This window comes from Schistocerca americana, chromosome 2, assembly GCF_021461395.2.
Source record: "Schistocerca americana isolate TAMUIC-IGC-003095 chromosome 2, iqSchAmer2.1, whole genome shotgun sequence".
In the NCBI taxonomy this organism is placed as follows: domain Eukaryota; kingdom Metazoa; phylum Arthropoda; class Insecta; order Orthoptera; family Acrididae; genus Schistocerca; species Schistocerca americana.
Window position 1 is genome coordinate 734,611,925 of NC_060120.1, and position 27,168 is coordinate 734,639,092.

The following is a 27,168-nucleotide window of genomic DNA, read 5'->3' on the forward strand; positions in this document are numbered from 1 at the left end:
GTAGTGACAAATTGATCTGTAGTGTAGCCCAATGACTGTTTTGAAAACTTGGTGCGGCATTTCCAAAACCCCTATTTCTGAGGTTGTGGTTATGCTGGAAGCTAAGAGTACTGTTTAAATTTTGTGGAATATTTTACATCATGTGACAACATTTTGCACAAAATATTTCAGTATGCCGTCACATGATTTCATACAATCCACATCATGACTATGTTTATTGATCACTGTGTTCTCGTTGGTCCTGTCATCTTGTTTAATCATCCGTCTCGTCATTTGTCACGTTCGCTTCCCATCATTCCATCACACAAACTGTTACCAATTGCAACACTGAAAGGAAAAGCTGCTGACACCATAAGTGCACTTTTACCTCTTCTGTAGGCACTTGCAAATATTTACTTGCCAAACAAACTAAGCTCGGCAGTGTAGCGATGGTTTAGAAACAGCTGAAAATGTTTTTGCTAATTCATCAATAATTTCATCCACGGTCTGTTGTGTGATTTCAAGTGTGGCATGGTCAGTGTGAATCCATCACTCATATTGAATCAAATCTTCATAATCAGTATTTTCAATTTGCAATGCACTTCCACAAATTTTTCAGAACTTCTGGTCATGAAAATTTTTCACGGCATGAAGAATGTTGTCTTTTGATTCCTAATTACACATGTTTCCCCCCACCCACAACCAATCCCTAACTGTCTTTGACTATGTGTGATCTTAATTTTACATTCTGTTGTATTTTCGTGCACAAACTGAGTGCAAAACTGATGCAGACACGCAGTCACAAACCACTTTGGACACAGTTCAAAAAATGTAAAAATACAATTTCAGGTTGATTTCCATTGTGATAAGCAACTAACATTTCTTTCAGATTACATAGTAACAAGTACTTATGCATCTTAACTTCTTATTAATCTACTGAAATGAAAACAATTTTTTTCCAGGAAAAATTTGATAAAATTCTTTACCTTCAGAAATATCCATAACCTTTGCATTATTTTTCTGGAAGCTTCTGTCTTGCTTGCTTTTTGAATGTGCCAGAATTTCTTTTTAATCTTAAAAATGCCTTGTTGCTTTGGCTGTTTGTTCTGAAACACAAAATTCACCCATATAGTTGTTTTAATGGTCCAGCTTTAAGGGATAGAGATCAAAAATAATTTTTTCTTTGCTATTTGATTTATTAAATTTTTCTTCTTTGATCAGCTGGTTATAATCTAAACAATTAAAACATTGTTTAGTTGCAATAGGTTGCTCCAATTCACTATGATCAAGTCCAAAAACCATGGATTTTTCAACATGATGCAAATTTGACTTTGCAGATTTTTTGTCTTGAACCACTTCATTGAAATTTCAGTGGCGATATTTGAACAATTGATAAGCTTTTACTGAGATCAGATATATTGGTCTTGTAAACTTCATCTGGATGAGATGGAGTTAACATTTGTGAAGTGTTCTTTGTAGGAAAGTCTTTTATACATGACAGGCACAGGTGTAGGCCTGTTGAACACTGATCTTTGTTAGATTTTGGCTGATCATCCATTTTCAAATCAGTTGAATGTAAACTTTTTAATATCAAATGTCTTCCTTCCTTGAAAGGATTACAAAATGATCTTGGAAAAAATTTGTAACTGTGTAAGAAAATTCTTCCAAATTGATGAGAGCATATTGGTCATTTTCATTCAAATACAAACTACTACATCAGTTTAGCTGGTGTTGTACTTCCAAAGAAACTCCATTTATAGCTTCTATGCCTTGATGGACTGTATACCATTAAATGGTATGCAGGTTTGTTTATGTCTTCAAAACTACAAGGATTTTTCATCTCTATATCAGTAATTCACTGCTGATATAACTGACAAGCTTCATGTCTCTGCTGTGCAGGGTAGCAAACCGTCTGGGCATCCTGAAATCATTGTTTGGTGTAATTTGGTACAGCAGTAATGAACCTGTGAGGCAGTAGTACTTCAAGCACATTTTGTAATAAAAACAGGGAACATAACTTTATTGGCCACTAAAGCAACAAACATTTTAATTGAATCATCTGTGGGGTATTGGTGAAACATTCTCAGTTAACTAAACGAACACTGTTTTTTGCCTTATTTGACAAAATGTATTATTAATGTTACTGTACAACCTAGCTTTCAGCTTATAAACCCGTTTTCAAGTACATTACTTATTCCCAAATATGATAATGCACAGATAAACATGATGATAGGGCGGAGATAGTCATCTCAACTTCTTAAGGTATCGATCCACAGCTTATTGAAAAATTACTTCAAACACCACTTTTTTAAAAATTACATATGGAATTACACACTTCAGCAATTGCACTAACATTATTGGACTAAAGTTATGCATCAGCCAATAACTTTTTATCTGCTGATGGCCTGAGGCCCGAAGTTTTGCTTCTATGCTGGAGCTTGATCTCGTGTAAACATTAGTTAATGTACTGATAAAACAGTATAACTGCAGTGGCACCAAAATGTAAATAGGCATTACATATTGTCGCAAATGTGCTCTTTCTATGGTGTAAACTATACAAAAGCAGGTGTCAACTTTAAGATACTTGGTGTCAAATATGGCCGAAATTTAATATTTTTTGGTAACTTCAGAGGCTGATAACATAGTGAATACATTTATGGAAAGAAGTTTTTAATTCACTAATTTTCTGAGAGGAAGACACAGCATGCTAACAGGTCATGTTTCCTGCACTTTCACTTGCTACCTATTTCTTGTTAAAATGTAGTGAACATTTATCTTGGAATTTTTGCTCTGCTAGGTTGGAGGGAGACTGAGCATTGACTTTTGATCTTTGTTTGTTACTGGTGTAGTTTCTGGCATTCAGTTGACCTGTTGTTTCATCACTCGGAAGCACACCACTAATAAACCATGTCGGGAAAAGCTGTGAGGTTCATTTATCTTTGCTTCTGTTTCCTGCAAAGTTTTGTATCATGTTGACAAGCTTCAGGATTGTAGCTGTATTAGTTAAGGTACAATGTCTTGACAAATATGAGGATTCTTTCTTTCTTTCTTTTTTGCCTATTCTCAGTTCTGAAGAAAGGGAGCCTTGTGAAAAAAAATTGCTGTTGTCTAGACAGGTTAAAGATGGAGCTGAAACTTGGCAGATTGTCATGCAGATTTATTAGGTACATTCTGTACAGGCTTTATAAAAATTGAGGATATTGGGGCTCGGATCCCCAGGTCACTTGCCATGGAATACCACATAGTGGGCACACTGGACACACAAACCTGTAATTCTCGTATAGCATTTTTGGTGTATCTGATATGTGTTGTCATCGACACTTAGCACACATTGTGTGGTCATAAAAACACCGTGAAACTCTTAAGAAAATTGATTGTTATAATCTATATTACTGCACGGCGCCTGGTCCTAGTTGCAGGTTGCTATCTAAGAGCTTCCAGGGGCACCAAAAATTTTATTTTCATTATTTCACATAATTATTGAAAAAATTAGAAATTTAAAATTCTGTCATAATGTACTCATGAAGAGGTATAATCTTATGCTGAAAGTTTGACACAGTAAGAAAAGTATTACAGGTAGAAATTGTTTGCGTGCCCTGAGGCAGTGTGACTACGTACAAAATACACCAAGAGCACGCACTGACTTCCAATAAACTTTACGTGTAATTGTGAGCATTTAAGAAACATATTGACCCCCTCTCTATAAAATGATGAAAGGAAAGAAATTATTGCTTACTACATTTTTGCTGTTCATACAGTGAAACTTCAGCCTCAGATATGGCATTTTAATTTATCACTTTTGTAGTACTAACTCTATGTGCAACATATTTTTCAGACAGCATCGACATTTATCACTGGATATGCCAGCAAAATTCTATCATTGCCCAACACATAGTTCAAGAGATAATGAAGTCTCAAACATTGAGACTTGAAAAACTAGTCTTTGCTTAAAGCAGAGTAAAAATTACACAGACTGTACTCATCCAATGTTTGGTAATGAGAGCACCTAGTAGCTACCAGCAAACTTTAAACATAATTTCAAATCTTTTTAAACTTTTTCTGTCTTATGTACTTAATGTCAAATATCTAACTCATTAATGCACTTGTAAAGTAATGCTGTTTTATTAATGGGAATTTTATTTCTTAAAGAATCAGAGGTGGTGGGTTCACTGTTTTATACTGTTTGAAATCTACATATTTGAGAACTTCTATTGTTGTCGGAAAGTTGCTAATGTTACTCAGAACATGAATTTTTCAATCACTAGATAGCAATCTGTATCAAGTAACACTATTGCATCTGGTTCTTTTTGCAAGAAATAATGATTCGTTGTAATTTCCCACTGATGTTAGACGATTTTCAGAAAGAGCAGATAGATTGAGTCATTGAAATTTAAAAAGTTGAAAGAAATAAATGTTGTCAGAGAGAACCAGTGGAATTTACCTTACTATCCATAATATTTATACTCTCAGAGTAGAGGAAGGCTAAATATGTTATCTATAGTTTTCATTGTTTAACATCAATTTTTTTGGGGGTGTTCCAAATATCAGAAGTTGCAGTTTGCGAATAAAGGAAAGGTCAAACTTTTTGTGACAAATATATATTGTCAGCTAATAATAATAATGCTCTCAACCCTCGACAGATCTTTCTGCATTGGCATTTTAATGGTGTGCATGTTGATCTCTTTGCTTATGCCATTAGTTTCTGACATGATTTCCCAGTGCTAATGAACTTTGTTTCAAACTTTTTGTATCAGACTAAAATCTAAATGGGACACAGGGAATCAAACAAATAGTCTCCATATGAGCAGTGGTAAGTAATTGAGAGAATCATTGTGCCAGAATATGTTTGTGCCTTGTCTACAGCAAAGCATGCACTTAATCTCAACATTGGCTTTCCTGTTGTGCATCTGCCCTTAAAGGCATTACTTACAAGGAACCCCTTGAGTGCAAGGTCACAAGTTTAATCTTTAATAAGGCTCATTTGAAAATTTCATGTTCAGAGTTGTGACAGGAAAAAGTATTAGCTGTTAATGACTCACCATGTGCATCAGGAGGGCAGCAGAAAATGGGTGTGTGGGAGTTGCAGAGATCAAGAAATGTTAAAAATAAACCATTAACTTGCACCACGAACACAAATGAAAAATGACACGCCGTAGTGGTCACAGAGGTTCGCACCATGAAGATTGAAGGCGAACTTCTTGGAAACTACAAACTGCGCAGGATGTTCAGCTAGGTAGCCACCTTTAAAGAATCCCTATAGAATCATATTGGTGTAACAGGGTGATGAGAACTGATGGAATGTGATGACATGCAACCAAATGTGAAACAGTTTGTCATGGAACTTCAGATAATGTATAGGCACGGAGAAAAACAAATATACAGAGGCTGAATTTGTCCAGTGGCTCCAAGTGGAATGAATTGCAGTGTCACACCCTTTCAGGAGGGATAGTTTGCTCTAAACAAGTATGATTTTTATGCGCAGACAGGAATCAAGAAAAAACAAGTTTTTTGACCAGCTATTGGCCAAAAGCAGTACTCATACCATAGTTGTTGTTCTGATGCGCATTTTCTCACTCTGTCTTGCTGTGACATTTAAATATTCCTTATTGTCATTGCAAGATTATGCACATCATAGGGGCAGAGTACCTCCAACTTTTCACAACACAGTAAATAACTTTCCAACCAATTTACCATCCAGATTAACGCTCGCATAACCATATATCAATATGTTAAGGCATGGATGTTACTTGACCGTGATACAACTCTCTTGGTACCTCTAATTTCCAGGGTTCCTTTCATATGTGTTTCCTCTTCAAATCTCAGTTGGTCAGAATTGAAAACAAATTCCTTACTGAGTGATAAGATATGTTTGCTTATCGCATCGACAAATTTTCTGGTTGATTCCACAGTTTAGTGTGCATCATATTGATTCTTCGTTTGAAATTTTGTTATCTAATTCAGTAACACTGTTTGAAGTTATGCAACCAACCACTGCTTCCCTTGAAATCGCTGTAATCTATGTTGTGCACATCAAATTGGGTTAATGTAGGAGTTCAGTATTGTGCACATCCTGTAAATTTTGTCAAGCATTCTTGAAATGCACAAACAACAGTTTTTGTAACAAGTGCTCTATGTCCTCCCTTGAATATTTGTAGTACTGCTTATGCACTACACGGCCATTTTGCTGCATACTTATTTGAAATCTGTTCATAAGGGTTGTTTTTTTTTTTTTTTTTTTTTACTGCATGTACGTAATTGTGTTTAGTACCCACTCCTTGGACATATGTCCTTTACTACACTTCACTGGAGACGGGGTTTGTAACTTCCGGTCTGACAAGATGATGAACTACACGGCTCGACACCTGTTTTAGTATCGTTTTCACTTGGTAAACACTTGTTGTCTTAATGTACTTTGCACTAATTCCGCAGACCCATCTTGAAGAAACACTTCTATTTTTTATGCCACTTCATTTTCACTCTGCGAAATTCCTTGGATTGCTTTCTGATGAAATGCCAACTTCGGAAACGGTTGTTGGAGATATAATGCAGTGCTTGCTTTTTTTTATATATAAATTGTGATTGTTCTGCTTTATATCAACACCTGTAGTATTGTAGCAGTGTTGTGTGCTACTCATCGAGCAAGCAGTTCAGCTATGCTCTATAGCCTCATGCTATGCTCACCATTGGATATCTCCAGTCCCATCCCCTTGTTGTTGTTAGTAGCCAATGTTGTGGATGCCTGGTAGACAATATGTTGGGCACTGTAAACATCATTAGCATTTCGTATCCTCGCACTCAAGGGGTTCCTTTGATAGTGAAAAGAAGGTACTGATTTCCTTTCTAATAACAATTTCTCTGTTTCACCACACCTGTATCACGCTATGCATTGCTCAAAAGGGAGCTGCTAAAATGTGTGCAGCAGAATGAAATGGTTTTGCAGAGCTAGTGTTTTATCATTGAAGTATGGAAGAGATATTGTTTAATACCCCAGTGATGGTGAGGTCATGAAAGATTAAGTGCAACTTTTATTGAATGTGGGTGGGGCAGGATATGAGTGTGACCTTTTCATAGGGATTGTCTTTGTATTTGGCTAAAGTAATTCAGAAAAACCATGAAAACATAAATCTGGATCACTGGATAGTGAACCTCCCTTTCTCCTGGTTGCAAGTTCAGTACCATAACTGCATCACAATTTCACTTTGTTTGACTGTTAAGACGGCGCTAACAATATTGTCGATCGTATCACAGGTATCATTTATTCTGGCCCTGATATGTCAGTGTGGAAGTCTTTAGTTCAGCATTAGAGACAAGTGTCTGTAATTAAATTATTAATGTTGCTCTGCCCTGCCGGCACCATTGCAAAAGTTTCTTTGGAGGCCAAATACAATGATGAGCTTAGATTAGATTAATACTTGTCTCATAGATCATGAATACAATACTTCGTAATGATAATACTTCACAAACTTTTTTTTTAATACTAATTTATATCTAAAAATTCATCAACTGAGTAGAAGGATTCGTCTTTCAAAAATTCTTTTAATTTGTGTTTAAATGTAGGTAGGCTATCTGTATGATTTTTAATGCTATTTGGTAAGTGACCAAAAACTTTTGTAGCAATATAATTCACCCATTTCTGTGCCAAAGTTAGATGTAACACAAAGTAGTGAAGATCAGCCTTTCTCCTAGTGTTGTATCTATGCATATTGCTTTTGAATTGGAATGGACTGTTAATAATAAATTTCATAAGCAAATATAGTTTGCTACTATACAATTTGACCACATGCTACAACATTAATGTGCTCAGTAACTCGTATAATAATGCATTATCGATCTGTGGTCACACTCCAGAGAACAACACTGCTGAAATTCGATGTGCCAAACTGTTTCTTCTAAAACTGAATATAGCAGAAAATATGTTATTTTTTAAGATGTTAATGGAAATCAACTAATTCCATGTATGAATATGACTAAATTAAAGTTATATTATTTATTGTTCTTTCTATAGTCTCACAATTGCTACTTGAGTTTGTTGATATTTTGGATATTAGAGTGATTAGAAAAAATGAGTTTTAAGTTTTTTATATTTCCTCCTTTTGGCTGGATGTCGTGGGTACCACGGCCGTTCACTATTATAAGAAAATGAAAGGCGTCTACAGCCATCCTTATAATCTTATTTATTGTGTAGTTGGCATTGATGGTTGGTGTGCTGACATAACAGTTACAGATAGTCTGCGTAAACCAGTTATGTTGGCCACTGATGCAGTGTATACATGGTTCGTGATAACCCCTTCAGTATCAACTAAGGGCTGAAGGTGGCCCATTGAAGTGCCAAAACTGGTAGCTACAAAATAAAACAGATCATAAGGATGGTTGTAGGTGTTTCATTTTCCTATGTTGGGTTTTAAGATTTCATGGACATTAAACTTCAATTATCCTCCCGTAAGTTTTTGATCTGAGAAAGAATATTTATTAGTAATGTTAATTAGAATTTATAGTTGTTAAAGCTTCTCACATGCCCCGGTCCCAAGAGAGCACACTATCTGTCAAGATAGGAAATAAGTCCAAAGTATTCAACATGAACTGAGCTGACTACAAAAGCAGTGGAAACCATTCTCATTTTGGTGTATATCTGGCTTAAAATTAATGCTATAGCCAAGGAAACTTGACTAAGGAAGATGAGCATCACGCAGAGCAAAAATCACCGGAAACAAAAGGCTATAGTAACGTGATTCTTGAGTTTCTCCCGGCGTATTTGATAATCAAAATATCCACGGGTATGCTGCCGGTCTATAGTGTCCAACGGGCACAATATTTCGGCGATCAAACATGTCGCCATCATCAGGTGAACTGACGGACTGAGCTCCTGTGAACGTGCCGGCACGGAGATCCGTACGCTATGGCTGCTCAGAGGGAACCGTTGGACACTATAGACCGGCAGCATACCCGTGGATATTTTGATTTGGCTATAGTAACGGTCAGAGACCTGACTGTGCCACGTCTCCTTCCCAGAGATGGCATATGGTACTGCCTACTGGCAGACAATTTTTTACTTCACAACATCTGGTGAGCAAGATGTATGAGACAGGCGAAATACCCACAGACTTCAAGAAGAATATAATAATTCCAATCCCAAAGAAAGCAGGTGTTGACAGATGTGAAAATTACCGAACTATCAGTATAATAAGTCACAGCTGCAAAATACTAATGCGAATTCTTTACAGACGAATGGAAAAACTGGTAGAAGCAGACCTCGGGGAAGATCAGTTTGGATTCCGTAGAAATGTTGGAACACGTGAGGCAGTACTAACCTTACGACTTATCTTAGAAGAAAGATTAAGGAAAGGCAAACCTACGTTTCTAGCATTTGTAGACTTAGAGAAAGCTTTTGACAACGTTAACTGGAATACTCTCTTTCAAATTCTGAAGGTGGCAGGGGTAAAATACAGGGAGCGAAAGGCTATTTACAATTTGTACAGAAACCAGATGGCAGTTATAAGAGTCGAGGGGCATGAAAGGGAAGCAGTGGTTGGGAAAGGAGTGAGACAGGGTTGTAGCCTCTCCCCGATGTTATTCAATCTGTATATTGAGCAAGCAGTAAAGGAAACAAAAGAAAAATTCGGAGTAGGTATTAAAATCCATGGAGAAGAAATAAAAACTTTGAGGTTCACCGATGACATTGTAATTCTGTCGGAGACAGCAAAGGACTTGGAAGAGCAGTTGAACGGAATGGACAGTGTCTTGAAAGGAGGATATAAGATGAACATCAACAAAAGCAAAACGAGGATAATGGAATGTAGTCAAATTAAATCGGGTGATGCTGAGGGGATTAGATTAGGAAATGAGACACTTAAAGTAGTAAAGGAGTTTTGCTATTTAGGAAGTAAAATAACTGATGATGGTCGAAGTAGAGAGGATATAAAATGTAGACTGGCAATGGCAAGGAAATCGTTTCTGAAGAAGAGAAATTTGTTAACATCGAGTATAGATTTAAGTGTCGGGAAGTCGTTTCTGAAAGTATTTGTATGGAGTGTAGCCATGTATGGAAGTGAAACATGGACGATAACCAGTTTGGACAAGAAGAGAATAGAAGCTTTCGAAATGTGGTGCTACAGAAGAATGCTGAAGATAAGGTGGGTAGATCACGTAACTAATGAGGAGGTATTGAATAGAATTGGGGAGAAGAGAAGTTTGTGGCACAACTTGACTAGAAGAAGGGATCGGTTGGTAGGACATGTTTTGAGGCATCAAGGGATCACAAATTTAGCATTGGAGGGCAGCGTGGAGGGTAAAAATCATAGAGGGAGACCAAGAGATCAATACACTAAGCAGATTCAGAAGGATGTAGGCTGCAGTAGGTACTGGGAGATGAAGAAGCTTGCACAGGATAGAGTAGCATGGAGAGCTGCATCAAACCAGTCTCAGGACTGAAGACCACAACAACAACAACAACAACTAATGTGTTGCTTGCGGTGTACAGAACTCCTTATGGTATTTGACTGAAATTAAGTCAGACAGTAGAGCGGCTAAATACTTACACTCTGTTTAAGCAATGTAGAGACAAATTCGGGTTTTGAAGGTGTGTGTGTGTCTGTGGTCATAATTGTGCCTTCTGTTGGAGAAGTGGAGATAACGTAAAAAGTTCATACAGTGGAGATTGACCATTTACACAATCTGATAAGAAATATCTGGACACACCTCTGTAATGCAGAATTGCCCAGTAGATGTCATGAGATGTGAAGTGAACTTGCCAGTATAAAAGGAGGCAAGGAGTGTTGCGTTGTCACTAGAGAAGCTGTAATCGCAGTATGGATCAGTTGTGAGAGCACAATGTCTTTGAACGTGGACTAGTCGTTGGATGTCACATAAGTAACAGACCCGTCAGGGATGTTTCAACGCTTCTAAAGCTTGAGGTTGACTGTTGGTAATGTGATTTTCAAGTTGAGAAGCAAAGGAATAGCATGTACTGATGATGGACACAGGCCATTGAGCATTGTGGAGGGTGATTGTAAAGTTCCAAAGTGCTTCTGCCAGGCCAGTTAGGATAATGACTGTGCGTAGGAAGCTGGGGGGAGGGGGAGGGGGGAGCAGGTTCTATAGTCCAGCAGCTCGACATGGCCACACATTTCTGTAATCAATAATAAGTGACGGTTGGGATGGTGTAAGAAATGATGGTGCCACTGGACAGTGGATGACTAGAAATAAGTAAGAAATAAGTGATATGGAGTGATGAATCATGCTATACTGTGTGGCATTCTGATGGAAGTGTTTGGGTTTGGCAAATGAATGGAGAATGTTACATGCCATTATGTGTAGCGTCAACCGGTAGTACAGAAGAGGTACTGTGACAGTATGGGGGGTGTTTCTCACCCTGTCATAAGCTAGCATCAATGGGGCAGTAATTTGTGGACAGTAACATTCCTGAAATAATCTGGCCATCCCAGAATCCTGACCTGGAGCAAGTGGAACACCTTTGTAATGAGTAACGTTCCATACGCCAGCATCCAACATCACTACCTTCTCTCGTTTCAGCTCTTGAGGGAGAATGGACTGCCATGCCTCATTGAAGGTGTACCCAGCAGAGTTCAAGCTTTAAAAAAAGGCAAAGGATGAAACACCCCATATTAATATCCACTGATAGGTCCATATATTTCTGATTATATAGTATATATATGACTGTGAGTGGTGTTTCAGTGCTTTGGTTTATGTTCATCTTTCTGTCCCAGTTATGCCCAGAAGTTATTCAGCATTTTTAAGTAAAGTGTGCTTGCCTTAGTATGAGTATAAGCGAGAGTACAAGTGGAAATGAGAATGACTGAATTTGTTAAAAACACAATTTTTTCTGAATTGTGGTAATTTTAAAATTGATTCGCATGCCATAATTACTGGCTTATGGCTTCAGTGGTGACTTCACCGACTTCCCACTAACTTGATACATATGGCCTTAATTTGTGTATAGAATATTACAGTGCTGAGTTTGCTGCTTACTGCATTGTTGTGAATACTTAAGATATCCATTAAAATGTTATGTTCGTCATATGCAACAGTCTTTTTCAAATTTTCCAGATGCGAATGAGGAAATACAGCGCCTGAAAGAAGAACTAGCAAAATATGAGGGAACAACAGAAATGAAGTCAAAGGTATTAACAACAGCATTCAAATGCACCACTATGTAAAAAAATTATGACATTGTCTCTTACCATTATTGTGTTTTCATTTTATTAGACTGTCATTTATAAAGCTCTCGCATCATTCTGCACTGTGTGTTTCACTCTTCCATACTTTGTGTCAATTTCTTCATCAACACACACATAACAGTACATTGTACATGCTACCAATCTACACTGAACAGTTACATTTAGGTATGGCACTCAGTTTCACAAGGTGATAAAAATTGTCTTTATAAGCAGTTGAACAATGCTGGTTAATGTTGCCATAAGATTTCACCTTGCTTGCTAATAATATAGGCACTGCTAGTTGCTAGTGATCATCTATAAGATGGATAGGAGGATAAGCGGAAAACACAACATGTGGTCTTTAGTGACAAAATCTTGGTTTTGTCAGTTGTGCAATATCACAGATAAAGAATCGAATTTATTACTGGAATATATATTTTTGCTATTGTAAAGGAGTTGACTTGTGTAGGCTTCATTTAAATTGATGAACTGGAGTACAACCCAATGATATTTTTGGCTTGTCATGGTTTATCACTAGTGGAAATTCATCCAAAGTTAATGAGGGCTTGGAGTCTGCTCTTTCATTTCCAGCATTTAAGAAATGGCTGATTTAAAATACACCACACTTGGATTGTAGAGAATCCAAGACAAGGGCACCCGAAAAATAGCAATGAAGGAGAAATAGACTGAGAAAGTTCAAAATGTAGTAGTTGAAGGATCATGTGGTTGAATGAAGGCGTGTGATATTGTTGCTGCCACAAGCAGTTTTGTGTGTTTAATTGTTCTTCGTTGTGCTCTGTTACCTAGTATTCGACAACATACTATATTATTATGTTTACATATTCACATTAGAATGAAAAATTTCACTATAGTAACAAATAACTAATATATTACTACCAATACCACCAGCATATTACTGCTACAGGACTACTACTTTTACAACTGTCCTCCTCTGCTGTAAGCATATGAAAGATTGGAACTGATTTTGTGCACTGATTTGTTACTGTGACTGAACTGTGTGAGCGATGGTTTCCACCAGAAATGAAGCAGCAATGAAAGCAGTGGATGGGAAACTACTGGCCCTGCAGCAGAAAAGGCGAACTCTGTTTCGACTGTTAGAAAGTTGATGGCTAAAGTCTTTTTTTATACAAAAAGGATTCCTCTTAATTATTAACTTCCACAGGTTAAAAAATTTCTCAACAAGAGAATGCACATGCCTAATAAATTATTTTGGCAATGGGAAACTGGTGAGATCTGAAGTAGACATTGCTGTAAGTCCGTAATACAGAACTTGACCTTCTTACATACAACAGTAGTGTGACCTTTTTGAAAATATTGATCCAGTATTTGGCATCATTATCAAGTAGGCCTTATGCAAACACACACACATACTATTAAGATTGCCTTAAGTTGCCATATCTCACATTGCTTTGATGATTATGCTACACAAGCATATTTCTGTAAACTCTGATATCGTTATTTGTAAATAGCTGTCAAAGGTGTTTGATAATGTAACAAACATTTAGATCTACACATCTTCCTTTTTGTGGTTGCTGTGTTTGAACACCCCATTTACTTTCGCCTCTGATAAGAGCATTATCTAATGGCATGTAAATGTCCGTTGCATCCAGAGGACCACTAGAATGCAATGGTTTAAACATATGGTTTCCATTATATTGTGTTTTTACTCTCCATATTATCTCTGTCAAAACAAGGTTGATACAAAATTTTAGGTTTTTTGTGGTGTCTCAACTAGTAAGAGGGGGAGGGGACCTCACACTCCCGGTGCAAACTACTTTTGATGAAGTGATTTACAAGGAAGTTGTGCATATTTGTCACCCCACATTTATACATACAGATCAGAAAGATCATTCAGATATGTTTTATCATACAGCTGAAGCAGAACTAATAATCTGAATAAGGGCAAATTGTTAATTGTCAGTTTCATAGCTTTTCATCACTAGATCTACTATAGAGAAAGTGATGCCAATGTCTGTAAATTGATTCTGTATTTTTTCACCTCTTTTGGTTGCTGAAGGAAAAAGAAAGTACAGTATCATCTACTGTTACTTACAGTATTTTCGGAGATCTCCCCTTCCCCCCCAAAAAAGTATTGTGGTATTCCCAGAAGAGGTACCTATGGCTGACTGCTCCTGTGTGGTACTGAATTGAGCTACAAGTTGATTTAGAAATTTATTCTGTACCATATTTTACAGACTATAAGACGGTACGGACTATAAGATGCACCTTAATTTTTAATCAATTTTTTTTAAATAACATTTTTACCATTTTTATTATTAGATTGCAAATCCAACTAAAAAAAACTATTAGTTTATAAAACGGAACTGACCTATAAAATCTCTGAAAATCATCATCTTAATGTTGTTCTTCTTTTTCTTCTTCCTCTTCCTCTTCATTGCCATTGTGGCCTCTACATATATAAGATGGTTTTCACTGCCATCAAAAGTGTTGGTACTTATGCCACACTTCTTGAAAGAATTAACAACTATGTCTTCTCTCACATTCGATGACGACTGTTTTATCCACTGACACACTTGTTTGATTGTAGATTATTTTAAAGCTTGCTTCGGCATGAATTCATGTTGTGTTTCATCCATCACCCATTTGTGCCATTCCTCTCCCGTATACACTTTAAATGGATTATTTGTTGAGACATCAATATGTTATTATTCAACATTGAAAGAAAACCAGTGTAGTACTAAACCAAATAGTGAATATGGATGAAACTCTTCTGACAATTGATGTGCCAAGTAACAGAACTGTTGCCATGAAAGGTGCTAAAAGCGTAACTATAAAAACAAGTGGACATAAAAAGATACACAACACTGTCATCCTTTCATGTTGTGCTGCTCTGTTTCCATGTTCTTATGTATGTGCTATTACTTTCAATTTATAACCCGCATTATATGAATATCTTTTATTTTATCCATTATGAAACTAGCTACTAACAGAAATATTAAACTGATCGCAATAATACAAATAACCTTCAGTTCAAGTTCACTGGCTGTGTTGACTGAAATGACACATCACAGGCTAGAAAGTGTTCTGTGTTTATGGTGATGGTGCAGGAGGGAAACAGTGTTAGCAAGCTAGTGAATCCCCGCAACTCGTGTTCATTGCATCAGGACACTGCTGTTGCCGGTTGAATCCAGTGTTGCCTGGCAGAGAGAGGCATTGGATTATGGTCATTTTTAAGACTGACAGAAATATTAAACCAAACACAGGACATTTTTATATTAATTTTGAGTATAATGTGCACCTAAATTTTGGAGGCAATTTTTTAGAGAAAAAAATGTGTCTTATAGTCCATATAAAATACAGTATGTTGTCAGTGGATGGACTGAAATAAATTTTATCATTTTACTACTGAGTGAGTGATGTTCAGCAGCAGATGCAGCACTACAGACATAGTAGTTTGATGCAGCAATCACTCATAAATAATTCTATATAAATGTTCTGATAGCCTATAAGTTGCAATTGCTGTGAAACTATCAAGAGCTAAATTTGGGAGAAACTGCACAACAGGAGGGTGCTGTATAGAAACAAAAACCTCTTAATTTATGGTGTCGGCAGTAATGTAGTTCCAATCCCCTGCTTCCAGCTCAAGTTTTCAGGAGTTTTCCAGTGGTTGTAAGGCATATGCTGGAACTGGTAAGCTCCTCCCATTTATTCCCGGTTGGGATTCTCCAGTTGTCTCACTATCAGATTGTCTGGTTATTGGCTGAATAGAACTAACTATGACTCTTTAATGGGACAGATATCAAAGAGCCCACTTCACTCGAACAGATATCAAAGAGCCCGCTCTACTCTGAGAAGTTGCGAATGAAAAGAAAAATTAAAAAAAGAGCGTAAATTGATCTTTTCACAAGAGTTTAACACTGAATATAATTCCTACCTGCCCCTTAGCTCTGTATGCAAATTTCGAAAATGACAATAAGACTGCTTGGGTTATCCTTGTGATATATTGTTGCTACTTCAACTTGATGCCCAACCACACCTCGTCTGCGAAGTATGGATAGTACAGACAGAGTTTAGCATTGAGAACCACTCAAGAAACCGATATCATGCATGAAAACCTTTTCTTTCTTCTGTCAGTGTAGCTTATACTTGGTACCATCAGTGGAAATGTTTGTAAAATGGCCATTGATATTCTCATGTCAGCTTAGTGAAGTATTTTGAATCATTTGTGTGTAAAATATGAGACATAGTTTAAAAATTCAGTTCTGAGACATAGTTTGAAAATTCAGTTCTTTGATGCCAGCTATTCATAAAAGCATTACAACTGTCCTTAGCTCTCACGTTGAGGTATCTGCCTTAACAATCACAAGAGTGTTGAATGAGTACTTTGCAGCTGTAGTGCCACGTTACCTATGTGGGGCAGCACTCTTCTCGTGCAATTGTCAGTTCAAATCCCGATGCTTACCAGTGGTGTTTTAAAACTACTATTTTCTTATGGGAATTGAGTTCTGCCTTATAACAACGAACCACAAAATCTTATTACTCAGACATTTTTCAGCATATTTGTGACATCATTAGGGGTCATATTTTATTGAGGTCTTAATCTCTAGAATGTTAGATTTATGAGATCTTCATTGAATGGTTAGATAGTTTGTCATATTTCATTGCACTGTCCTGGTCCTCTGCATGTTTATCTCTTGTAGGTAAGAGACACAAAAACATACTGTTTTACTGAACAGCATTAGCAAGTTAAAAAAGAAGAAGAGATATGTAGAAAGCAAATTTGTCATGAAATTACAGCTTTTTTAATAGATCTGATGGAAGTGAAGGAAATGTAATACAATAGGATCTGTAGTAGAATTAACGAAAGAATATTCCTGATATCTGGCTGAGAAGTGCAAATGGGTACAGTTGAAAACAGTTGCAGTCCATGGAGCTGCAACAATGTTGAGGCATTGCCATAGGGAAGTCAAGCTCATTGCAACTGTAAGGAATCTTATTTCACCAATTTTACTATAGGACAGTTATTTATAGGGTATCTGGGAGACAGAAATTTCACCAAAATTGGGACAATGCTTGCATTGTTTCATTTACTTCTTGAGACAAAAGACCATACATGGAATAAGAACAATAGAAGTATCAGCATCCTCTCCAAAACACACAAAGCACATGTGAAAATATTCCCCGACCACCTTAGAAAAGAAACATTGAATTTTAATCAAGGAATGGACAAACCAGCTTCAGAAATGAATGGCCCATGTGCAAGCTATGGGCAAAATTATAGACTGGACCAACAACTTCATCAGGATAGGGGAGTCGAGGAAGGAATTACATATCGCTAAAACTATTCTGATCACCAATAGAAGAACTTTTCAGATTCCTAAAGTGCCGCCGGCCAGGGTGACCGAGCAGTTCTAGGCACTACAGTCAGGAACCGCGCGACCGCTACGGTCGCAGGTTCGAATCCTGCTTCGGGTGTGGATGTGTGTGATGTCCTTAGGTTGGTTAGGTTGAAGTAGTTCTAAGTTCTAGGGGACTGATGACCTCAGCAGTTAAGTCCCGTAGTGCTCAGAGCCATTTGAACCTAAAGTGCCAAAAATTGTAGTGGCATGACAAGGACTTAAAAATAATGTGTGCGTTAATGATAACATCAATCACATTGCAGTGACCCATTGATCTTTACACACCATATTAGGTGCTACTCATCACTCATGAGCTGCTACTTCTGCAATGCTTAATTCGTACAACAGGTGCACACCACTGTTTCAGAGATAAGTATATTTAGGTTGCAGGTTAGTATTTGATAGTTGGTCATCGAGGGCTTAAGCTTTTGATCATTAATAGTAGATTCAGTGTTCAAGATTTGAAAATAGCTTTAGCACAGTTGTGTTCATCCACTGATATATTACCTCACGTATATTAACTTAGTGTGAGCTTGATGCAGTTTACTATCTCTGACCTGTTGATATTCAGTTTTGAAAGTACCCAGAACCAACTTACAACATAACTCAAGTAAGCTTTACAATCAGTTATAGATAAATGTTTTCAGCTTGAAGATATGAGGTCCAAAGCGCACACACAAAGTTTTTACAAAAATAGAGCTTTGTGGAAGTCCAATTTCTAGCCGATACACAAATCTCATAGGTCTGAACTGATTTTTTAACCAAGTCTCAACATCCTGTATTTTCTGAGAGCAAAAAAAAAGTACACAATAGTGTCTGTTGACAGTTGTAGACTTTGTAACTAGTTTGAAACTAAAATCAGAACATGAAGAGCAGATACTGAGTGCACTACATATAAAATTATGACCTATTCCAACTTCATGGACTTTGTTATCATCATTTTCATTAAGTACATTTCAGTGGCTTGAGTTTTATATAAAACTGCCAATATACCTCCGATTACGAAGTACTACTACTACTACTACTACTACTACGTACATGATGTAGACACTAAATTACATTGGCAGTTCTAGATAACAACTGGGCAGCACAGATCAAAGGAATTACGCTTTTGGCCCACTTGTAAATAAATATCAGAAAAATCGATGCACCAGCTTTTCGTGAATTTTTATGTACACAAATTGGGCCTACAGATATAGATAACACTAGTTCACCATAAGATCGACAGATATCAGGAGCATGCATGCTACAATGTCAGAATGATAATGGTGTGCTTTATACCCTTGTGGCTCTCAGCACCTTATATTCTTTCATCATAATTCTTTCCTAGGTATGACAACACTACATTAATATTGACTCTTTCGTAATGTGTAGTTTCCAGTGATATTAGTATTGTTTGCTTACGCTTCACTGTAGTCACAAAGATAATCGCTGTTTGTTATTTATGATCTGTCACTTGCATGTTTCTTTTATCGTTAAATTCTTGTTTTTTCATTACAGAATAGAGATAAAGTCAGTCTAGCCTTGGAAAACATCCCCTAAGTAATACTTTCACTCAAATATCATGAAATAGAGTCAACTCAAACTCAGTAGTGTAATTACAATAATTCAGATATATTACTATTCCGTATCAGTTCTTGTGATACATATGATAAGTGACACATCAGCCTAGAAGAAATTTCACTCAATCTAAAAGAACTTCTCTGTAGAACAGTAATTCATAAAATTGTTCTTCAGATAGAATTTAAAATTTTTAAATACTTTTCTTCACTTTTTAAATCTTTATTTCATAAGTATTACAAATTCAAATAATATAGCTATGTCTCAAACATTAATGAAGTGTATTAATAGCTTCCGACTTATCATGACCGAAACTGAACATGAACTCAGGACATCGTTTAACATATTTTACAGTTCAGAGTGCAGATTTCTTTTGTTATCGTTATTCATGCAGGGTCAGGTGAGTTACTTCAGGATTCTTCTTTGGAAAATGACTTACAATTTGACACCAGTGTAGCCCTGCAATGATGACAGCTTCTCGACAGGAAGACTGTTCCTTCTGTCATTGCCATGTCCCACACTCATAACATGAAACTTAAGAAATAACAGAAATTTTTACAGCATCATGTAATTAAAATATATGAAATCTTCCCCATTTTATTAATGTTATGAAACATGTCTATGTATTGTCCATCTAATGTGTGGCAGAGGATTTTCTGTTCCAAATCATTTTGATAAAAGAATTTTTCAAATTGTCTACAGAACATGTAACTAACTATCATATGTTTGTCATTTTCATTTTACTTACATCATTGTAAACTGCTACTGTTTGTGTCTAATGCTGATGAACTTCCAACATCTAATGGAAAAAGTAATAGAAGTAGTTCGAAACACAGTTTTAACATAAATTGCAATAACTCTAGAATAATGTATAATCAGCTCTATAAAGTAGTAGAAATAAACAATTCACATCAAAGAACCAGTCCACGAGTTTTTAAATTTAGGTTAGTTGAAGACAGTGACTGAATGGGTCGCAAAATAGTAGCTTACTGGTGGACAGTGGAGAAGGTGCATATTGGGAATTAGGGAAGACAGGAAAACTAACAATGGGGTTAGGGAAGAGCCTAGAGGGAAAAATGTAATTCTCACTGTAATGGAAATGAGTAGGAATCGAGTGGGATCTTTGTCCAAGCAACTGGATGGTAATCTGCCAGGAAGTTTCTTATCAGCGCACACTCCGCTGCAGAGCGAAAATCTCATTCTCACACTGGATGGTAGTTGGACCAAGAATGTTCCTTGCTGGAGTCCACGAGATATGACCATCATCCATCCTCTCATACATCATATTCCATAAATCGCATAATGAAGGAGAGTCTTTATGGTTGTGGAAGGGGGTAAGTTGTATATTCATAGGCAAAAGTAGTCACTGCAAGCAACTTCTGTAAAGTTTACCAACAACAAATTGTAACTAGTGTTCATCCACTCTTCAGTGACCTCCTTTGTTATGCACAGTTGGATGATCGTTAATTGTAATAAATGTTCATGGAGTAAAAATATTGGCTGAGTGTAGTGGTAGTTTTAAAGAAAAAATACTCATCTGGTTTTTGAGGATCTCCTTCAATCTGTTGCTTGAATTTCTTCTGCCTGGAACCAGATTCTCTTGTAGATCTGGAAACCTCATAGGGCGATGTGTTTGTTGAATAATGTAGACGGGTCAATCCATATAAAGTAGTCCAATAAAAATTAAGTTGGTTACTTTGAGAGGCACCCACGTGCCTTGCTCATTCTGTGGCATTAAGCAGTCAGGCCTGCAAGATGAGTGGTCTGCCAAGCGAGTGGATTCATTCTTATTTATCGAGTAACATGAACTCTCGTACTCACAATTAAGTCACTAATCAACCTCCTGTATGAATAATACGCAACGGAAACGCACATCTGACTATCAGTAATTTACAGAACTCTGACTGTTCACTACGCACTGTTAATACCACATCTTCCTCTTTTTTTTCAATACGTGGCACTGAATATGAATGGCGCACACATTATAAATTCGGGACATCATGACAACATACAATTTGAAGGAAAAGTCCACCAATCTTTTTCTTTTCACTATCTTATTTATTCCGATAAATTCTATAACCTAAACACACAAATTCTATAACCTACAACAATAACACATGAGAAATTCCGCCCAGTGGGCATGGCTTTACATTGGTGATTCTCTACCTTATGGTCTCGTAATTATTTAACGCTACAGTGCACTTTCTGGATAGGATGGTGGATCTTTTATTATACCTCACACTTCGACTCTCACAATCAACATCACGAAACTTGCCTCCAGACCGAGCGGTACCGAAGGAACAAGCATAACCCACTAATCTTTTGAAACTACCTTGCTACTCTCCCATGCAAACCACACATACCCAAATTACATGACATACACCACACTACAACATGGAATACAATACAATAAATAGTCACAACACTATCTCTTTCAGCTTTCCCACTTCAATTAGTATTTATCCCAGTTTCACACGACACTGCCCCACTTTGTAATTCTACTTTCCTACTATGAACTCTGGAGATATATGCAAGTCTTCCTGTGCAATGCAAGCCAAGTGGCGTTGCTGGATAGACGGCTGACTCACCTTGCTTCTCTCTCAGAGTTTGAATCTAGCGTCACACGGAATCATACCACGCAAAGTAATATTAAGAACATATTCATCACACACGCAAGTCCTCAACTGATACCATGGACGAGTACTTCTCTTTATCCTTTGTCTCATACACAGATTGAGACTCACACAGTACTCACCACGTGGAAGTACTCGTCTCTAATTTCAAGTCCTGCACCCGCCCTTTCTTAAATATTTCAACTTATGGTATACACGCTATTTCTTAAATATTTCAACTTATTGTACACGCGCTAGTAATTCAGCTTAATTTAAGCACACGGAAGTATTTCAACTTATTGCTACACGTGGTTTCATTGTGACCGTTGGTCACTTCCGAAGATTACTACGATCCCATTAATATTACCTGCCTGACATTTAATTCTCCCCACAAAAGTTCCTGAAATAGAGAAATTATTATTTCAAACTACTCTTAAATATTCCACATGCATACCATGCCTCCACTCTTTTGTCTTTACGGAGCACACCCAAGACAGGTCTTAACAGCACAAGATCCAGCAGCAGAGTGCTGAAACATGGCCGTTCTTCAGGTCCTCTCGCACCTCTGTCGAGGTGGGGGAAGACCATACTACAGTATTGGTCAGCCACATTTCAGGCACTCAAAGCTCCGGTAAGTTTCATCTCTTTGGTTCCAACAAAGGTGGCCAAAGGATCGTCTCAAAGATGATCGTATATTCACATTCACTATCTGCGGTTAGCAGACGGCCATACATTCATTCATTTCACAGATCTCACCAAACTGGATGTAGGGATTTATTTTGTGAGAGTGCACATGTGATCAATTAAATAAATAAATTGTCATTCTTTCCCACACTGGTATCCGGCTTCACTGTATTAATTGAAATTGAGTTGTTATTAGAAAAAATATGTTGTTGTGACAAAAATAATGAAGTATGTTGTACCTATTTTCAATGTCGGGCGGTACTGTACCCTTTCAACTTGACCATATTTAAATATTTTAATTTTTTTATTTGTGATTACCCTATAATTGAGAAGTTCAAAACAGTTTTTAAAAAAATTTCACCTTTCACCTTTACTGAATGACAGCCATTTTTTGTTCGTAAGGGCGCAATGATGTTTCAGTTTAGAGACGTTAGCAAAAATATAAATACCTCTGCACTGGTTTACAACATTGCAATTGACATGATTGTTTTTAGAAAAGTGTCCTTTACAACATTGTCTATTACACAAAATACCCTAAATTCAAAAAATAACCAGTCAAAATGACCTCCAAAGTTTGGTATCCAAATTTTCAAAAAAATTCACATTTTAGGCCCAAAAAGAACAAACCAGGAGTAACTTGTAAGAGTCTATTTTTTCCTATTGTTAGGTATCATACACTATTAGCCTCATATAGAGCAAGAAGGCTTACAAATGTTTCCTCAATTTTTTATGAATTTTTGAAATTTGAAAATTTTCATTTTTTGTTAAGTTTGGGGTTAGTTAAGTCAGGTGGGACTGAATATAAAAATATGATTTCTGCACAGTTTGTACACCTATATGATAGCAACTTACTGTAAAAATTTCAATATTGATATCTGACTGTGAACAAAGATATGAATTTTTGAAAATGAGGAGATAATTCATCTTACTCTAGAACTGACATTACGGCTTTGCCTATTCATTTGCAATATTGGCAGGATATAATCAAGTATTATTGAAGTAAGGTACTGAATTATGTGCAAAAAATGGAAACATCCCTGAAATAAACATTAATATTATTGTGACGTACTTAAAATAAATATTTTCAATTTACATCCTTCGAGATGCGACTGTTCCTAAACCTGGTGGTGCAAACTTATTCTTTCAACCTCTACAAGCCACCGCTGTCCATCATACACACATGCCACTGTGTCGTTCAATGTTAAAGACAGAGATGTAATTTTACTGATACAATGATCCTCATAAATTTCGGTTTCTGATGTTACATAGCATCGAACTAAGTTTTCTGCAGTGCCAAGGAATTTGTGGAAATGCCTTGTTCCTTTTATTGCTTCACAGTTTTCAAATCTGGTTTGAAATGTTGTTTTCATATGCAGAACCACTTCTTCTTTCTTGATCAGAAAATAGGTAATGGCTTTAATATTATCCTTGCAAAAGACATACATGTCCTGTACTGTGAGAATTTGGTCTGTGGTTGATCTTTGTAGGCTGGCTTTACTCACTTCACATTTTGCTGTACCTCCTACTCCATCACATGCATTTTTGCCATGGCAAGATGCAAAAAAGTGCCACAAAAAAGTGCCATTCAGCCTCCAACCCAAAGTCTACTTTGTGGTTGCACAGATTTGAAAAATTCTTTTTGTTCTTATACTGACTACCATTTCCATCTGAAAAGTATATCAGCTTCTCAACCTTGGGAAAATTTTCTGTTATGTAATTTATTACATACTTTTGAAACACATGTACAGCCAAAGTGTTGTGCTCCAAGTAGTCATTTAGAATGCAAAGTGAGGAACTGCAAACTTCATCTTTCTCATTTTTAAAATAAAGAATAAACGGAGGCACTGTTGCCTGGTCATTGACCCAGTGGTACCCTTGTATCGCATCCTGAATCACAAATGTAAATTTTTTTCCAAAATCAGCTAGCACTATGCATTCAGTTTCATGAAGTTGTACTTTTTTGTCCTTCAAAAACTTACTTTGGATTTTAGAAACATAGTGGTGACTTTTGAGTTTTTGTAAGTTATCAGTTAAAGATTCCAAGTACTCTTCCTGATATTTAACCACTGTTATCATATCTGCCCCGTCAGTTGTGACCCACTGTTTGAAGGTAATACTGTCTGAAATTTCCTCATCATATTCGTGAAACAATTCAATAACGGTTTCGGTAATGGGCCATTTTTTACACAAACTCATCGTGCAGTGTCACAGACCATTAAACCTAGTAACTCTTTGTAGTTAAGATGACTGAGTTTTCCACCTGAAATCATTAGTTTGACATTTTGATGATATAAACAAACACGTACGGAGTGTGTCCCTGAGGATCCAGCCAAAATACATCACTTAGGGCGGAGGTCACAAAATTTTTACCTTCCAATTTTGCATTCAGGATGAGAATTTATGAAAGCTACATAAAGTTCATATAAATTTGACAGTGTTAGTCATTTCTGCTTTGTTACTTTCATCATCTTCAAAAAACTGCTGAATCTGTTAAATTGTTTCTTCACTTATACCTACTCCTTTCTTCTTTCCTAAAACCGGAAGAATGCCTTGCTCTTTCACTAACTTTTGGACTAGTTTAATCAAACGATGAGAAATGTTGAATTCATGAACTATTTTTTTCTCTTGGCAATGAGTCAGGGAGCAAACTTAAAATTTTAACTTTTTCCTCTTTAGATGTCACGAAACATTTAACTTTTAATTTCTCTATTAAGTTCAAATATTCAGTGTCAGATGTTGCTGCTGGTAGATTTTCTTCTTCTTTAGAAATAATGTTAGTATCTGTATTATTAAAGCATGATTCCAAGTCTCTTCTAATTTTGTCTGAAATTTGTTGTACCTTATTTTCTTTTTCTGGTACTTAATTTTATTATTTTCGAAGCAGTAGATTTGGCTAACTTAGAACAAGCAAAATCCAATATGCTAACAGCTTCCTCATTAGGAATATAAATGTTATTAACAAGGTTAGATGATTCTGGTTCTGGATTCACAACAAATATTTTTGAGTAACAATTTGGGCACAGGGAATTTCCAGGAATCACATTACGTTTCACTTGGGAAGCTGTTTCTCTCTCATATAACAAGGACAAATGTTCAAGTTTTATTTCCCTCAAACCTTTAGTAATAGGCTTTTTATGAACTTTAAATGGATCACAGCACTTTCTTCCAAAAATGTGATTGTACTTCAGAATATATTTTTTCTCATGATTCTCACACACTGATGTTACGGAAGAACTTACTCGAAATTTAAACAAAGTTTGTCTGACTTCCTCAAAGTCATTGACATTTTTCAAGTTTTTTGAAACTGAACCGTAAACTGTTTTGTGACATGCTTCACTTGCTATCTGTCTAACGGAGCACTGTTCATCCATGTTATTGCATTCCAGTTAATCTCTCAAAATTAATTACAAATTACACACAGAACAAAACACATAACACATTCTACACTCTCGATGAAGTATGTGCATCCACTCCTACAGAGGTTTCAGAACAGACTGACTACAACAACGCCACACCCAGCAAAAATGTTCTTCTACATTGCCACACCCAGCAAAAATGTACTTCTTTATTGACAATAAACTTAAATGTAAATGGGCATTTTTATTACCATAGAACAAAAGCGGAAGCTCCTATTGTTTAATATTGCATTATTAAAAATAAATGAACTAAATGAATATTGGGTGATAGTGTTAACTAAATATATGTTGTTGTTGTGGTCTTCAGTCCTGAGAATGGTTTGATGCAGCTCTCCATGCTGCTCTATCCTGTGCAAACTTCTTCATCTCCCAGTACCTACTGCAGCCTACATCCTTCTGAATCTGTTTAGTGTTTTCATCTCTTGGTCTCCCTCTACGATTTTTACCCTCCATGCTGCCCTCCAATACTAAATTGGTGATCCCTCAATGCCTCAGAACATGTCCTACCAACCGATCCCTTCTTCTAGTCAAGTTGTGCCACAAGCTCCTCTTCTCCCCAATTCTATTCAATACCTCCTCATTAGTTACGTGATCTACCCATCTAATCTTCAGCATTCTTCTGTAGCACCACATTTCGAAAGCTTCTATTCTCTTCTTGTCTAAACTATTTATCGTCCACGTTTCACTTCCATACATGGCTACACTCCATACAAATACTTCATGAAAAGACTGCCTGACATTTAAATCTATACTCGATGTTAACAAATTTTTCTTCTTCAGAAACGCTTTCCTTGTCATTGCCAGTCTACATTTTATATCCTCTGTACTTCGACCAGCATCAGTTATTTTGCTCCCCAAATAGCAAAACTCCTTTACTACTTTAAGTGTCTCATTTCCTAATCTAATTCCCTCAGGATCACCCGACTTAATTCGACTACATTCCATTATCCTCATTTTGCTTTTGTTGATGTTCATCTTATACCCTCCTTTCAAGGCACTGTCCATTCTGTTCAACTGCTCTTCCAAGTCCTTTGCTGTCTCTGACAGAATTACAATGTCATCAGCGAACCTCAAAAGTTTTTATTTCTTCTGCATGGATTTTAATACCTACTCCGAACTTTACTTTTGTTTCCTTCACTGCTTGCTCAATATACAGATTGAATAACAACGGGGAGAGGCTACAACCCTGTCTCACTCCCTTCCCAACCACTGCTTCCCTTTCATACCCCTTGACTCTTATAATAAATTTTATTACAGTGAAACAATAAATCATTTAAATAGGCAACAGCTGTAAGATCAGTTGTAGAGTAATGTGAATTACTTCTTCATTCTCAAAAATTTATATCTCGGTTCACAGTCAGAT

The 27,168-nt window shown here is 36.7% G+C and overlaps 1 protein-coding gene across 1 annotated transcript in view; it reads left to right on the top strand.

Annotated features, from left to right (window-relative positions):
• The window catches only part of LOC124594994 (GRIP and coiled-coil domain-containing protein 2), a 282,633-nt gene that overhangs the window by 12,407 nt on the left and 243,058 nt on the right, over positions 1-27,168 (top strand). The window contains exon 3 of the mRNA XM_047133537.1: positions 12,043-12,116. Within this exon, the coding sequence (XP_046989493.1) occupies positions 12,043-12,116 (74 nt within the window). The remainder of the gene's footprint in view (positions 1-12,042; positions 12,117-27,168) is intronic.